At 41.8% G+C, this 14,642-nt stretch overlaps 1 protein-coding gene across 4 annotated transcripts in view; it reads right to left on the bottom strand.

The window, feature by feature from the left end:
* The window catches only part of LOC105916503 (nck-associated protein 5), a 60,350-nt gene that overhangs the window by 33,933 nt on the left and 11,775 nt on the right, over positions 1-14,642 (bottom strand). For all 4 annotated transcript variants that reach the window (XM_036132599.1, XM_036132598.1, XM_036132597.1 and 1 more), the window contains exon 2: positions 5,015-5,143. In XM_036132599.1, the coding sequence (XP_035988492.1) occupies positions 5,015-5,043 (29 nt within the window). In that variant the 5' untranslated portion in view covers positions 5,044-5,143. The remainder of the gene's footprint in view (positions 1-5,014; positions 5,144-14,642) is intronic.

The raw sequence follows: 14,642 nt of genomic DNA, 5'->3' as shown, positions 1-14,642 counted from the left end.
ACCCTCAGAAATGCAAAAACACCTTATCAAAAGAAAACGCTACATTTAAAGTTAAGCTGTACGGCAAAGGAGAAAGACTTAACAGAATTGTTAATAGATAATAAGGCATCTTCAGATAAAAATAAAATGTTCGAGTCTGATGTACCACACAACACTTCCTGAGAAACTGAAAAGTGACATGCAATCAGTCCTTAGCATCTGATAAAATTTAAATGTTTTAGACAGATTGGATCAGAACCAGCAGCGTGTTGTAAACATGTAACCATGAACTGGGCTGCTGGTTCACTGGCTGCCAGCAGGGGGCGCTAGCCTCACAGCTCTGGGAAAGAAGCTGTTTTTAAGTCTGTTAGTTTTGATTTAATGTTCCTGAATCATTTCCCTGGTGGAAGTGGGTCAAGCAGAACTTTGTTCTGGTGGAAGTGGGATCTGTGGCAACATGTCTGTCCTTTTCTGGACTCTTAAACCATGACAGCATAAACCGTGTCTAGACCTGGTAGACGGCATCCCATAATCCCCTGGGGTGACCTCACTACCGTCCTTCCTCTTCTGTGCAGCTCCCACACCTCCCTGTCATACTAAGATGCTTTCTATGGTAGCTCTGTAGAAGTTTTTAGCAGCTTAGAGGGAGGTCCAGACCTTTTCAGTTTCCAGAGGAAGAAGAAGAGCCGTCGTTGGACCTTCTTCTTCACCAGGTGGGAGGTATTCACAGTCCAGGAGGTCAGAGGAGATGTGAATGTCCAGGAACCTGATGCTGTCCACGCCTCCACCACCTCCCCCTGTATGCAGAGAGGAGGTGTTCAGTCATCCTGGACCTCCTCTAGTCTATCATCACCTCCTTGGTCTGACTGGTGTTCAGGATCAGGTTGTTCCTGGAGCTCCACTGTGTCAGATTGCTGACCTCCTCCCTGTAGTGGGACCCATCATTGGTGGAGATGAGACCCACTACAGTGGAGTCGTCCACAAACTTCTCCACTGTGTCTGTGGGGGGGACAGCAGGACAGTCCTGGGTGAAAAAGGTGAAGAGATCTGGGCTGAGGACACAGCCCTGTGGTGTTCCTGAGGACCAGTGGAGCAGATGTTCCTCATCCTCACCACCTGGGTCTGATGGTGAGGAAGTCACTGATCCAGGAGCAGAGAGGTGGAGAATCCATGCTGTGGAGCTTCAGAGCCAGCATGTCTGGGAGCACCGTGCTGATGCTGAAGTCCATGAAGAGCATCAAAAGCTGGTCAGCTCATGATCTAAGCGTCCGGGCTGACTCCATGTCTGGACCTGCAGCCTGATTGGTGGTGACCTTCTTCAGGGAGTAGGTCACCTGGTGGAGCTGCAGGAGGAGAGGCTGATGGTGCTCCTCTGGCTGGTGGAGATGTTCAGGCTCCCTGAAGCTTGAAGAGTCAAAGAAGCTGCTGAAGGTGTCAGGGAGAGTCGGTCATTATCAGCCTCTGGTCTCAGTGCTGGTAATCTGAGATGTTTCTGATGCCTCTCCATGTGTCTCCAACGTGGGTTGCTTCTGCTGAAGTGGTCCAATGTTGTCATCAATTATGACAACATTGTTGACTTTTTGTCAACAAAAGGATTTACCGATTAATTCAAGTGTCTGAGCTACAGTTTGTACACTTTTCGTTTTTGTTGGGCCAAAATGCAGAAACACAAACCTGCAGGTAGATTAGCTGAGCTGGTTTATGAGGTTAGAACATTCATTAATACAGAACTGGACTTAAACTGTATCTTCTCTGATATAAGAACCGTTTAAGCTTAACTCTCCTGGATCCTGTTTTCTGTTGGTTTTCAAACGGTACCTGAATCCTGACAGTTAAAGCTCCGCTGCTGCCTGCAGGTCCTTCACAGAATAAAGTCTCCATTAACGTGATGGTTTATGATGTTTATGATGGTTTATGATGTTTATGGGACTGCAGACGTGAAGGAGAGAGAGCACCGCCACCTGAAGAACCGTGCAACTCTTCCAGTCCTCTGGGTGCAGAAATGTTTGATAATTGGCATCAAAGCTGCAGAACTGAGGGGAAATGAAACCGATCCTGCTTAACAGAAGATCTTCACACCTCCTGATCTCATTCTGACAGCCTGAAAATCACCATGGTTATAATCACACGACATGTCAGATCTATTTGTAGATGTTCTGACGCACAGATACCCAGAAAGAGAGAGAGAGCGACGTGTAGACAGATTAAAGGTGTGAAGGCTAAATGGAGCGACCAAGCAGAGCAATAACTGCAGTAAGGAGGATGTTGTTCTGGTAGAAGGAGCTGGAGGTGAAGCTCTGGATGGAGTGGTCCAGCTAAGCCTCCCTGGAGGCCGGAGCCCCCTGTGATGTAGGACGGTTCTGCTGCGGCTCGTCTCCAGATCTTCTGACCAGTCAAACCGGTTCTTTAGATGTTCTGTTGTGTTTAATAAAGATGGGAGTTGATTCTGCTGCAGGATAAAGCTCAGAGCTTCTCAGCTACAGTTAACCATGAACTGACAGCTTGTTGTGGCATTTTAAAACAAAAAGTGGTACATTTAGTAAATGTTGGTGGTTTTCCCCCAACCTGGAATTAAAATGGACAGTTTGCACCTTTTTATTCCCGAAGCATGTCTCCAAGCACACAAACAGGACAAAACAACAGAAACCTTCAGCGTGCCTAACTATCCACCTCTGTAGCGCCACCGTCTGCTGACACTCCAGCTGTGTCGGCTCTGGATCAGCTGTAACGTCTCTCCTCCATGAAGCCCAGATCTACGGAGCCTACGGCTTCCTGCACTCCTACAGCAGACCCTCCAGTCTCTGCTGTGGACCTCTGCAGCTCCTTCAGGGTGACCTTTGACCTGTGGGCTGCTTAGTGCTGCAGCACCTCTTCGGGAACAACGTCATGGCGGTAGAAACTTAATTTCACTAATTATGGGACTTTTGAAGGTAATCGGTTGAACCACAACTTCATAGCAGTGGAGGTGGATATATAAGCGTATGCAAATTTATGTTTCTCATTTCACTTCGCTCTGTTTTGTGCAAATCCATCACATAAAATAATAAGAAAAAACATGTAAAGCTCAGATTGGAAAGCAACAAAATAGGCAAAAAGCAAAGGGTGTGAATACTTTAACAAGGCGCTGTAGATGACAGAAAGCAGACAGCAACAGGTGGGGGTGGGAGGATGCTTCTATTTGCTACAAGAGTCACACTGAATCGGGTTTTTCTTCATTGGAAGCTTAAACAGTAAAACGACCAACCTGACTGTCCTGTTTGCTTTCACTAACGACCAATTAGAGCCGCGTGGAGCACCGTCCAGTCATGAAGGTCTGAAAATGAACTCGTTCTATTATCATTTCATGATCCATTAGGAAGCGATGCTACTTCTGCCAGAACATCCACTTTCAGCAGAGAAGGCAGCGCTGCTGGTTCACAGTTCAGGCTCCATAAATTTTGATTTATTACCAAAGCAGCATTTCAGCTTCAACCTCAGTCTGGCTGTGAAACCGGCGGCAGCTGGACGCACTAATCAGAGCCGCTGGTTTTCACTCTCAGGCCTCAACAACGGCCCTTTTCCTCTTAATGTCACAGCCAGTGACATTTTGCCGCTGCCACGTTAAAGCAGCTGTTTCCTGTCTGTGAAGCGTGCGCAGCGGCAATTAGCCCTCGCCTCTGACGGGCAGCGCGCCGCCGCTGATGCCGCCCGGCTGGGCGCCGCCGACCGGAAACAAAACCTCATCAAAATGGAAACGGCGGGTCAGAGGGAGGAAGATGAAAATACTGAACTCTAGCCGGAACGCTACAGTAGATGTTGTCCTGCGTTGCTCAAAGGTCAGCAGCTGAAAGGTTCAATTCCCAGGGCAGCATGCAGCGTTTCCAGCCACTGGCAAATGAGATTCAATGGAAACTTCAGGATGAGGAGACCTTAAAAAACGCTTTAACGCTTTCTTTCAGAAGGACAAATATAACGAAGAGGAAGTGCTCAGGTGCAGAAAGGTGACGCTAAAATTATACCAAATCATTCTCGTGTGGAAAACGGATGAATTTTTTAAATGTTTGTTTCAAAAGCACTAATCTTTGTTCCTGAAGTTTAAATCTCTTTTCATGAGAAGCTAAAAAAACCTGCAAAGGGATTTTTGCCGCTTGTCTGAAGCGTAAAGTAACATCCCCCCTCCCCCACCTGCTGCTGCGAGCTGCATAAAATGGACCAGGAAGTGTTTAGAAGCAAAACAACACCCCAATGGCCAGGAGACAGGAAGAGTGCCACCTATCAGTCTTTTACGGTGCCACAGTTTTAAAGCCAACAAATCACATGAACCTGGGGAGAGATGACATGTCGGACGAATCAAATAAAAGCTAAGAACGTTGGCGTTCTTCAAACGTCAGAACCGCTCTGAGCTCGGCTCACAGTTTGTAGGAACCGCGTCTACAGACTCTGTTCACACATTTGGATTTAATTTTTTTATTTTTGCTGCAGCTTTGTGACATTTTGCTTCAGGCTCCACAGTCTGACTCACAATCATGATGTGCAACAACGCATGAATGAAAGCCGTAAGTAGCTCAGTGACCCGTTTCCCCACTTCAGTGGAAACAGAACCAGTACGACACCATTAATAAACGGGGGAGGGTTCTATTACCGTTCTGCTGGTGTTTGACTAAACTGTTATCTCCATATATTTTACAGAGATATTTCCAGAAGGATGTTTCTAAGAGTTCCTCAGTTGTGATCTATTCTACAGCTTTTAACCGGAACACATCAGCTGCAGCAAAAGTCGCCTTTCAGATTTTATCCGTCAGCCAGATGAAACCTATCAGTCCATTATGAGGTTTTCAGCTTTGAGTCAATTATGAAAACATTTGTTTTTGTTTTTTCAAAATGTGAAGTCTTAATTTATTCAACCACAATTAAAGCAATAAATTAAATACAAGTTAATAAAAAGAAAAAGAATGCAGTTAGGGTGCACTTTCCAGTAAATAGAAAGTGTGGCTTCCTGACGGTCAGAACCAACCTTTGCACACAGACAGGTTAAAGTCCTGGATGCTGACGGTACCTGGAGAAGTGCTGCTGCAGTGTCACCATCTGCTGTTCACCCGGCTCAGGCGGCACCCTCCGTCTCTCTCAGCGCTCAGATCTTTCACCGGCTGGGGATTATTATTCTGGATCCGACTTGACGGTGTTGCTGTAGGGCAGGAAAATAAACAGTTAGTTTGCTGGTATTCTTGCAAAAGAAAATCCCGGGGAAGATTTCAGGGATTCTGTACATCTGTTCACTGTTCTGGAGGGAATGCATGCGAGAACAAGAACTTTATGTCAACATTTTGAGCCGAGGAAATCTTTTCAAAGAGTTTTAAAACATGTTCTTTAGACAATATGTGAGCAAAAGGAAAAAATTTAATATATCGAGGTTCATAAAACATCTCCAGTTGAAACTGGGGGAGAATAAACATTAAAGGTGTGACGCATCTCAGGACCAGACGGATCATATTTGACGATTCTCTACTGTATGTTAAATTTAGCAAATAATTAAAATGTTAAGAATCAGGAATAAAGAATCTTTTATTGTCACCATGGTGAGATTCCTGTTGAGGCGGACATCGGCTTAGGATATGATAATATGACACATTTTGGCATTAATGCAAGTTTGTACCAGACAACTGACCTAAAAGCCTTCTGTTTTGTTGGAGTCATATAAAGAAATAAAAAAAAATGTTGTTGTTTTTTTTTTTTTTTTTTATAAATTCAATGTTTACCGGCTTTATGCTAAAATAAAATAAGATAAGCAAAGTTAAACTAAGCTTCGAAAAGAAGATAAACCAATACAGACTGAGCTAAGCTAATATTGGCTAAAATAACATAATCTAAGGCAGTGCTTCTCAAATGGTGGTGTGCGTCCCCTAGGGGGGCTTGAAGGTACTGCAGGGGGCAACAACAACAAGTTAAACGTTTTTTGGGGTGTGTGAAAATGTTTTCTTTTCAAAGGAGGCACAACAGAAAAAATTTAAGAAACTCTGATCTAAAGCAAGTTAAATTGAGTTAAACAAAGGTGAGAGAAACAAAAAGAGCTAAAATGAAAAGATTAGTCCAGCTAAAAAAAGACACGGCTAAAACAAACTAAGATAAGCTAGTTAAACCTAAATCAACTTTACTGGGATGGGCTAAAATACAATAATGACGTGCAGTTTTTATTTAACCAAGTTTTCCTATCTTGCTAAAAATGCTTTAGAAAATCAATCGGATAAAAAAGGATAAAAAAAAATGTCTTTAGTAAATTGCATTTTTATGTGTTTTGAGATAATACCTGTTTGAGACTAGAGCTAAAATCATAATTTCTGTCTATCAAACTGCATCTAAAATGCTGCAGCAGGAGTTCTGATGAAAATCAACCAGAGGGATCATATTTCTCAAATTTTAGCTTCCCTTCATTGGCTTCCTGTTAAATCAAGAATAGAATTTAAAATTCTTCTTCTAACGTATAAAGCCCTTAATAATCAAGCTCCATCATATATCAGAGCTCTGAGTACCCCGTATGTTCCTAACAGAGCACTTCACTCTCAGACTGCAGGTCTGCTGGTGGTTCCTAGAGTCTCTAAAAGTAGAATGGGAGGCAGATCCTTTAGTTATCATAGAAGGTACACCTGGTCTGGCGTTCTGTTAGCTGTGACATCATCAGGGGAGGCAGATCATCCTCTATTACCATCTAACATAGAAAGTACTCCTGGGTCAATGTGAGCTTCTGAGCTTTCTGTGTCTCTGCTCTGTCTTCTCTAAGCCCCAGTGGGTGGAGGCAGATGAGCGTTCACACTAAGCCTGGTTCTGGTTCTGCTGGAGGTTCTCCTCCCTGTTAAAGGGGAGTTTTCCTCTCCACTGTCGCTTCATGCATGCTCAGTATGAGGGATTGCTTTCTTCTGATAGTCAATATCACTTTTACCATAGATATTTCCTGCAAGCTTCAGTCAATGATCCCAGAACGCCACTAATCCATACTGTAAACCAGCAGGTTTAAATGTACTCTCTTATATTAAAATGAGTGAGAAAATGAATGAATGAGCAGCTTTGACAAACTTTAATCATAATTCATCAACACTAACCTACAACACAGAATATGATTGCTCCACTCCAAACTACATTAAACTGGCTTTTATTTAATTACAGCTGATTGGAAGATTATAATAAATCTGAGCCCTGCTTGCACAACTCTTGATGTTTCCAGATGTTCTAGATTTTATTTGGAAGTAGGAGCAGCAGAATATAAATTGAAGGCATTTCTAACACCATGGAAAATAAAACAGAGACTGAATTACTGGAAGGAGTAATTATGCTTCATTTGAGTGTTCTGACATACAATGACAGTGAAAGTTAATCACCACGAACCTCACTGATAAATTAGCTTTCGTCTCATGTGAATATGGTACAGGGAGTGTTAAGCTAAATTAAGATGGGAAATAATTCCTGTTATAGTTGCAAAAACATAAAAATTACTATATTCCAATGAATGATAAAATCAAACTTTTTTGTTTTTTTAGCAACATTCATTTTGTGCCATCCTCCATTGACCTCGAAAAGGTCAAGGATATTTTTATTTATGGAACATTAAATGGAATAGCTGTAGAATATCTAACTAAATTAGATTTATATGTTTAAATCTGAGCTTTTCAGACATTTGCAGAGAGAACCCTACATTTTTCTCATAGGTCACCACTGCCCCCTGCTGGCTGCAGACTGTCACTGTTTAAACCCAGCCTGGAGAATGAAGACAGGATTTCACTTTAAAGTATTAATAATCCCACTTTCATTTAAAGGCAAATCTTCTGCTCATAAGCAAGCCTTATTTATTGTCCCCCCTTAATATATCTTTACAGCATCATAAAGTAAATTATTCAAAAAGTGAACGTAAGAAAAAAAATAGACAAAATAATGTTCATATTTTGTAGCATCCATATACAATAATATGATATTTGGCTGAAGATTTTATGATGGATTTAAAAGATGGTAATGTAAAAGAAATAAGAATTCAGCTCGAAATTATCCATTCCATCCACAGATTCCCATTTGCTCTAAAGGTTTAAGTTGTTGTGGAAAAAAAGTTTTAATCCAGATGTGCCTAATAAATTAATACATGTAACACAGGCAATATCACATGAATATAGTGTTCATACAGAGTTCATTATGCATCATTATGTGTGTGAACGACTGACTGGAGTTGTTAAAGCGCTTTACAAGTAAAGGTTTCCCGATTAAATGATCACGCTCTTTTCTGTTTTTCATGTTATTTTTGCTCCGTTTGTTAGTAAATGCTTTTTTTCCCTTTCCACAACAAGACCGTGTGACCGCAGGTACAATGTTAAGAAATGCATAGAAAGATCCCAAAGTATTACTGTTGAATAAAGCGATATCCTGTTACCGTCTGTTGTTGAAGAGCAACATTACGATCGATTTCCGGGATCTCCCAGAAGCATCTGCAGCTCAGGCTGACTGTGTCCGGGTCACACAAACCACCAGTTTGACGGTTGAAATATGTCAAATGTTGCATTCTTCATAATATTACACACACTGTCTCTACATAGGAAGCATTTAATCAAACTGTCAAAGGCCTCTTTCAAGGCAGGTGAGCTCTGAAAAGATAGGAGGCCGTTTCTGACGAGGCTCTGCAGCGGTTCCCTCTCAGTTGTAGGTGAGCGGATCAGTTAGCGTTTAATTCTCAGCAGGACACAGAAATTAAAATGCTGCCCTGTTTTTAAACGTATGTTGTTCTAAAGAAGATCCTGGTGAGTGAAGCACGGAGGTGGCAGCATGATGCTGGGGGCTGCTTTGCTGCAGGAGGGACTGGTTCACAGAGCAGACGCATCATGAGGGAAGACCATCATGCTGAAGCAACATCTGGACACATCAGGAAGTCCCAGCTTGGACACAGACGGGTCTTCCTGATGGACAACGTCCCTCAGCAGACCTCCAGGTCAGCTCCAGAGAGGCTGAAGGACCACAGAGTCCATGTTCTGGAGCTCCATCACAAAGTCCTGACCTGAGAGGAGATTACAGGTCAGAGCTGGACCTGTGAGACCCGACCCAGTTACACCGGTTCTGTGAGGAGGAGCGGCACAAGAACCCAGCAGCTGTAGAGAGGAGAACCAGAACCTCTGACCCGAGACAGACCCCAGTCCAATCTGTACAATCTGATTGGATAGAATTCAGTTAATCACAGCTGATCTAAAACAGGAAGTTACTTTGATTTAATGTCAGGCTGTGAGAAATGTGTCTGTTGATACAGTCGTTGTAAATATCTGGTTTCAGCTCTATGAACAGAAACTGGTGGTACGTATATTTTAATCTGGTTTCTGAACACCAGCCGGTGTCTTCCTGACGTCCAGCAGTGTTCATAAACGCAGCAGCTTTTAGAGATGCAGCAGCGCATTGACCTTAGAAGCTCGGGTGGGGAGATGCACCTGTATGAATAAAGGTGGAATAAAAAGTACAGCAGCAGCTGGACAGACAGTAAATTCCTGCTGTTCCAGAATCCAGAGCAAATCTGAAGATTCGTGTTTTAGTTTCTCTTTTGAACTGTGCACATTTTAAATGGCTGTTGGCCCCCACATGCGACTGCTGATGACAGCGGGTCTTTCCTCGGGACCGGCACACAGAACCAGAGGTTTGGCACTTTTATCACACCTAAACATTTCAGATCACTGCACAGATGATCAGATCAGTCAGAGAAAACCTGAGCAAAAACAAAAAGCATCTATCAGTCTGGAATGGGCTATGAAGCCATTTCTACCGCTCTGAGGGTCCAGGGAACCACAGGAGAACCATTATCCACACATGGAGGGAAGAAGGAACGGAGGAGAACCTTCCCAGGAGGGACAGAATCAGCTAAATCACTCCAGGAGCTTCTCCAGGAGGTCCATGAAGCTCTGCTACCAACAGGAGACGGTTTCTGCTCCGCACCGCTGGACGGAGACGTTTTATTCCTTAAAATGCAAAAGTTGGCACAAAAATTAAATCCAGGCGTTGATTTGACTGTTTGTTCATTTTCTCAAGACAAAGTGGTGAGTTTTAAAGCTGAATTAGCAGTAACTCAAGTACTGAATGTGTTTTGGAACAGATGGCCAGCAGATGGCGCTCTTCACCCATTTTTACACCTGAGCTTTTGGTCTGACGCTCATGTTGCTTCAGTTTTATAGAAATCATAGATTTTTAACTCTCAACATACAGAGACATGAGTTAAGAGAATTATGTGACAGAAAAATAACTGAACTACAGTTAAACATTTTTTATAATTTATATGTTCCATCATATCACACACAGTTAAAATCTAATGTCATTTTAATGTATAGTCACACACTTATGTGTTTTATCTTCATTTTCACAGGAACAAAGTTACTGTAATTACAATTTTTTCTTAAAAAGTAAATAAAAGACTACACATTTATAGCTTGATTTTTATTTTAATATAGTAGGATAATTAGTGTTTTATATGAATAATCTATAATTTGATGCTACAAGTACATTTATTTTATTATTATTATTATCTTGTTTATAGATTTTATTTAATTTCATTTTAAAAAATAAGTGCTACAGTTATAATACAGTGGTATTAAGTATTAGAAGAAGTCTTTAAAAGTAATAAAAAACGTTTTTTAAGGTTAATAAAACAATAAATTGGATATGTCTTCTGGGCGGTTCTTTGTTGCAACGTTTCAGTCTGTAGAGCTGGAGGTAAACTGAGACTTATCAGCAGAACCTTCAGTGGATCAACAGGTTTACCAGAGCCAATCAGAACTGTTTAAAGATTTTATTCCATTTTATTTATATAGTGCCAATTCATGACACGTCATCTGAAGGAACTTTACAAAGTCAACTCAATCAAAGAAAGATTTTATTTTATAATGAAATACTACGGTAAAGAAGCACCTACTGTACTGCCTGTACAGTGGTTCCAGTGTCAGTAGGAAGCTCTATAGATGCTGATGTTCCACATATCGACCCTCTGTGAGGGTTTGCTGATGTGATAAAAGAACAAGTTTATGTTTGGTTAAATAATAAAAACCGACAGTGAACACAGGGGCCAACAGTAGGCAATCATCATTATGGGCTGTTTGCACTGAAGGGCCTCTTTTCTTACACTTCATCAATGTTGCTGCAGTGACATGCAGTTCTTTGGGCCCCGGCGAACAATGCTGACCAACAGAGGCCGCTTTTGTTATCAAGGAAGAGTTCAAGACATTTGACAGTCCAGATATTAAAGATGGCCCAGAGAACCCACATAACAGAACCAGGGCCTGATTTAAACCTTATGTTAGACAATATAAATGCTTTGAAAGGTCATACAGCATGAAATAAAATTAATTATAAAACCAAACAGATCAGAGAGCTTCAGGTGCTACAGACACATCAGATCTGAGCCGTTTCATTTAATTTCACCAACAAACCAAGAGATTAACGAACAAGCACTAAAGACGCCCAACCAGTCTCTATGAAACAACACGTTAGACTGGAAGGAAAGCATCTCAGTAAAAACTTTCTGACATCTCATGAAAATGTTTTAAAGGGGACATATCATCATTTTAAGTCCTTCCTTTTCACGTTTAAATCAGTCAGTTGTGCTCTATCTAAAGTGGAACTGCAGTGCTTTGGTCTGAATTCCCTGTTAATTTACCCCCACATTCCCTCTTTATGCACTCTGTACATACAAAATGTCAATAAAGTTGTCTAAGTCTAACTTTATCTGAGTTAACACCATATTTCAATCAACAAATCCTTTCTGCTCGTGAAACTGAACTAAACTACTAAGCAAAATTAAGATAAAAGAAGCTAAACTAAGGAACTATGTACACACAAAAGAAACAAAAGACAAAATAAAATGGTTGATCATCATCATCAGAATGATTCAGTGAATCCTGGTTCACTGCAGATCTGAGTTAAAGAACCAAGGTTCATCTTAAAGAATATGGAATGATCTTAAATTAGCTTAACTAATTCAGAACATTTGGTATGTGTTTCAACCCATTCACAATGCAAATCCTGAGTTAAACAAAACATTATTTGATGAAATAATATTTTAAAGAATTATTTTCTCAGTAAACATCAGTAAACGTCTAGAACGCTTGATTTTAATAATGCGATTATACCTCCAGGATGCTAGGGGTCGCTGTAGCGATCTTCCCCTAAAATAGGTTACTTGTAAAGTTATACAAAACATCTTTAAATCGACATTAACATTCCATATTAATGTGGTAATAATGCTCCTAGCACTATCGAACAATGGTGGAGTGAACAAAACAAACCTCATGTTTGAAACAAACTGTAGTTGTATATCTGGGAAAGCAGTAGTTACCGGAAGCTAATAGCATTTATGCTAGCGGACATTGGGCGCTAATTTTAAAAAGCTTCGGCTTTATTCTGGTGGTAATGAGTGGACCGGATAACACAAACATCAATATCCCATCAATGTATGAAACTCTGGTGGAGATAACGTTTGTTATAACCATAAAAACACACTCGAATCCCATCAGCAATGGCATGTTTCGAAGAAGCTAGTGGAAGCTACGTCGGTTAGCTTCACATGTTTAAAAACACTGTGAAAACGCATTAAGTAAACCGTTCTAAATAAACCATTTAACTTTCCCTGTTTATTTATCTGCCTAACCTGTCGCCGCCTCTGTGTGAGTTCAGTTCATTTTGGGTATCCAAAGCAGTACTCCAAGGAAACTTTGGTTATTTCAGCAGTGGGCATGCGGCTCTGAGCTAGCCGAAACGCGGTCGGAACAAGCCGCTCCGAGGCCCTATATGCAGTTGAGTCCGCTCGTCTCAGCTTGGCCTGGTGAGGAAAGGAGACCGCTCCACGCCGTCTCGCGTCAGCTTTCCTGCTGATTCGGTTAATCTCCAATGGCAGTCAGGGAGGACAACGAGAATTCTCCCCTTTATCGCTCCATTGAAGCAACGGGAAATTAGTTTCACAGAAAGCACATTTTACACAGCTTGTGAGTCTTTTGAGCCCCATGCGGCCCGCATGCTGGCTGGTCCCTCAGGGCGGACCCTCTCCTTCAGAGTCCACCGGCAAGAAGATGAAAAAATAAGTGAGGTGGAGCCTGGCTTAATAGCAGGGCACCCTGCTGAGAGAGCCGGTCTCTGCGTGGGTGTGTGAAATTTCTTTGCTTACAACCCAATTTGATTTCTCCTCAGGTTACATGTTTTTCCAATTCAATTAGATTTTTGCCCATGGCTAGATGGCACAACACTAACCAATGCTAGCCAATGCTAGTCAATGCTAAGCAATGCTAGGCAACGCTAGCCAATGTTAGGCAATGCTAAGCAATGCTAGCCAATGCTAGGCAACGCTAGCCAATGTTAGGCAATGCTAAGCAATGCTAGCCAATGCTAGCCAATGCTAGGCAACCACTATCGTCATGGCTTCCAGACAAACAGAAAGAAAGTATATTGATACTCTTGACCAATGTGCAAGAGAACGATACATCCACAAAATCGTGGCTGTCCGGATCGACCTGAATGAGGCAGAAAATAGAAAAATGTCAGACGACGCAGACCAACTGCCTCAGATATTTTCTGACTTTGTTAATTACTTAGTGAACTCGAACAGTGACTACACAATGGAGGAGCTTTGCGGCCTGAAATCTGAGGGTGCATAAAATCAGTGTTTTAACGGTTTTCTAACGGACGTCCAAATTCTATGCAGGCAGAGCGAGTGTTTACCATGTGGAGGTTTAGCATAGCATGGCTAAGGTAACTACAGCAGAGACGTACAGAGCAGAATAGTTCCAGCACAGACGCAGGTAAACATTGACATTATTCAACAAAAGGATTGAATTTCTTGTTTTTTAACCGGAATAAAAATGATCGGAGGAGATTCTTGCCGTTTTAGATGACTGATCCTTGTGATCGATCTTTCCAAGCCAGAGTTGTCAACGTTCAGATCTCAACTCCTCCGTTTGCGCGCCTTCGTGTTTTCTGACTTTTATGGAGAAAACGGCGCTTAGCCAAACCATCGTGGTTGGAACATCTTTTCACCCAACGTGAAACAATCATTGCAAGTATGTTCAAAATAAAATAAATACTCCTGGGTAGTCAGACTTGCTCAGCCGTATCTAAAGCGATTCTGCCAACCAACATGGAGGATAGTGAGAGATTTGTGACATCACATGAGAAATATGTTTAGTGTGGGTTAATACATCCCACAACCAAACATTCTCTCTGATCCACTTGTAGCTTCAGCTTCCTTCAGCTTGGAACACAAAATCACTGCAAGAAATAGAAATGGCGGATTCGCGAGACTAGCAGAAAGTCCTTGTTTAGCAGCTCTGCAGCAAACACTGTGACGTAATTGTTCAAAAAACATAATAGAGAACAGAGAAAACTGAACGGGCTGAAAAATATGAGCCAACCAAGAACCTAAAGATCTCTACTCAGCTCCTTGAGAGACTACATTCAACCTTTCTGCTCTCCTAGACACTCCAAGGACCCAACAGGGTTATTTAAGGGCAAAAAAAGTGGAATTTGCAGGACATGTTCCCTTTAAATAAGCTTTTATTAGATGTTCCAGGGACCAGGATTAAGCATTGGGGTCACGAGGCTTTTTCAGTGGCAGTCCCCTGACGTTGGAGCTCCGCCACAGCCTGGAGATGACGTGTTGTAAGTTAGGGAAATCTAAATAAACTTAAATAAACTGA

Source organism: Fundulus heteroclitus, unplaced genomic scaffold, assembly GCF_011125445.2.
Source record: "Fundulus heteroclitus isolate FHET01 unplaced genomic scaffold, MU-UCD_Fhet_4.1 scaffold_53, whole genome shotgun sequence".
In the NCBI taxonomy this organism is placed as follows: Eukaryota; Metazoa; Chordata; class Actinopteri; order Cyprinodontiformes; family Fundulidae; genus Fundulus; species Fundulus heteroclitus.
This window is presented reverse-complemented; position numbering and strand designations above follow the sequence as displayed.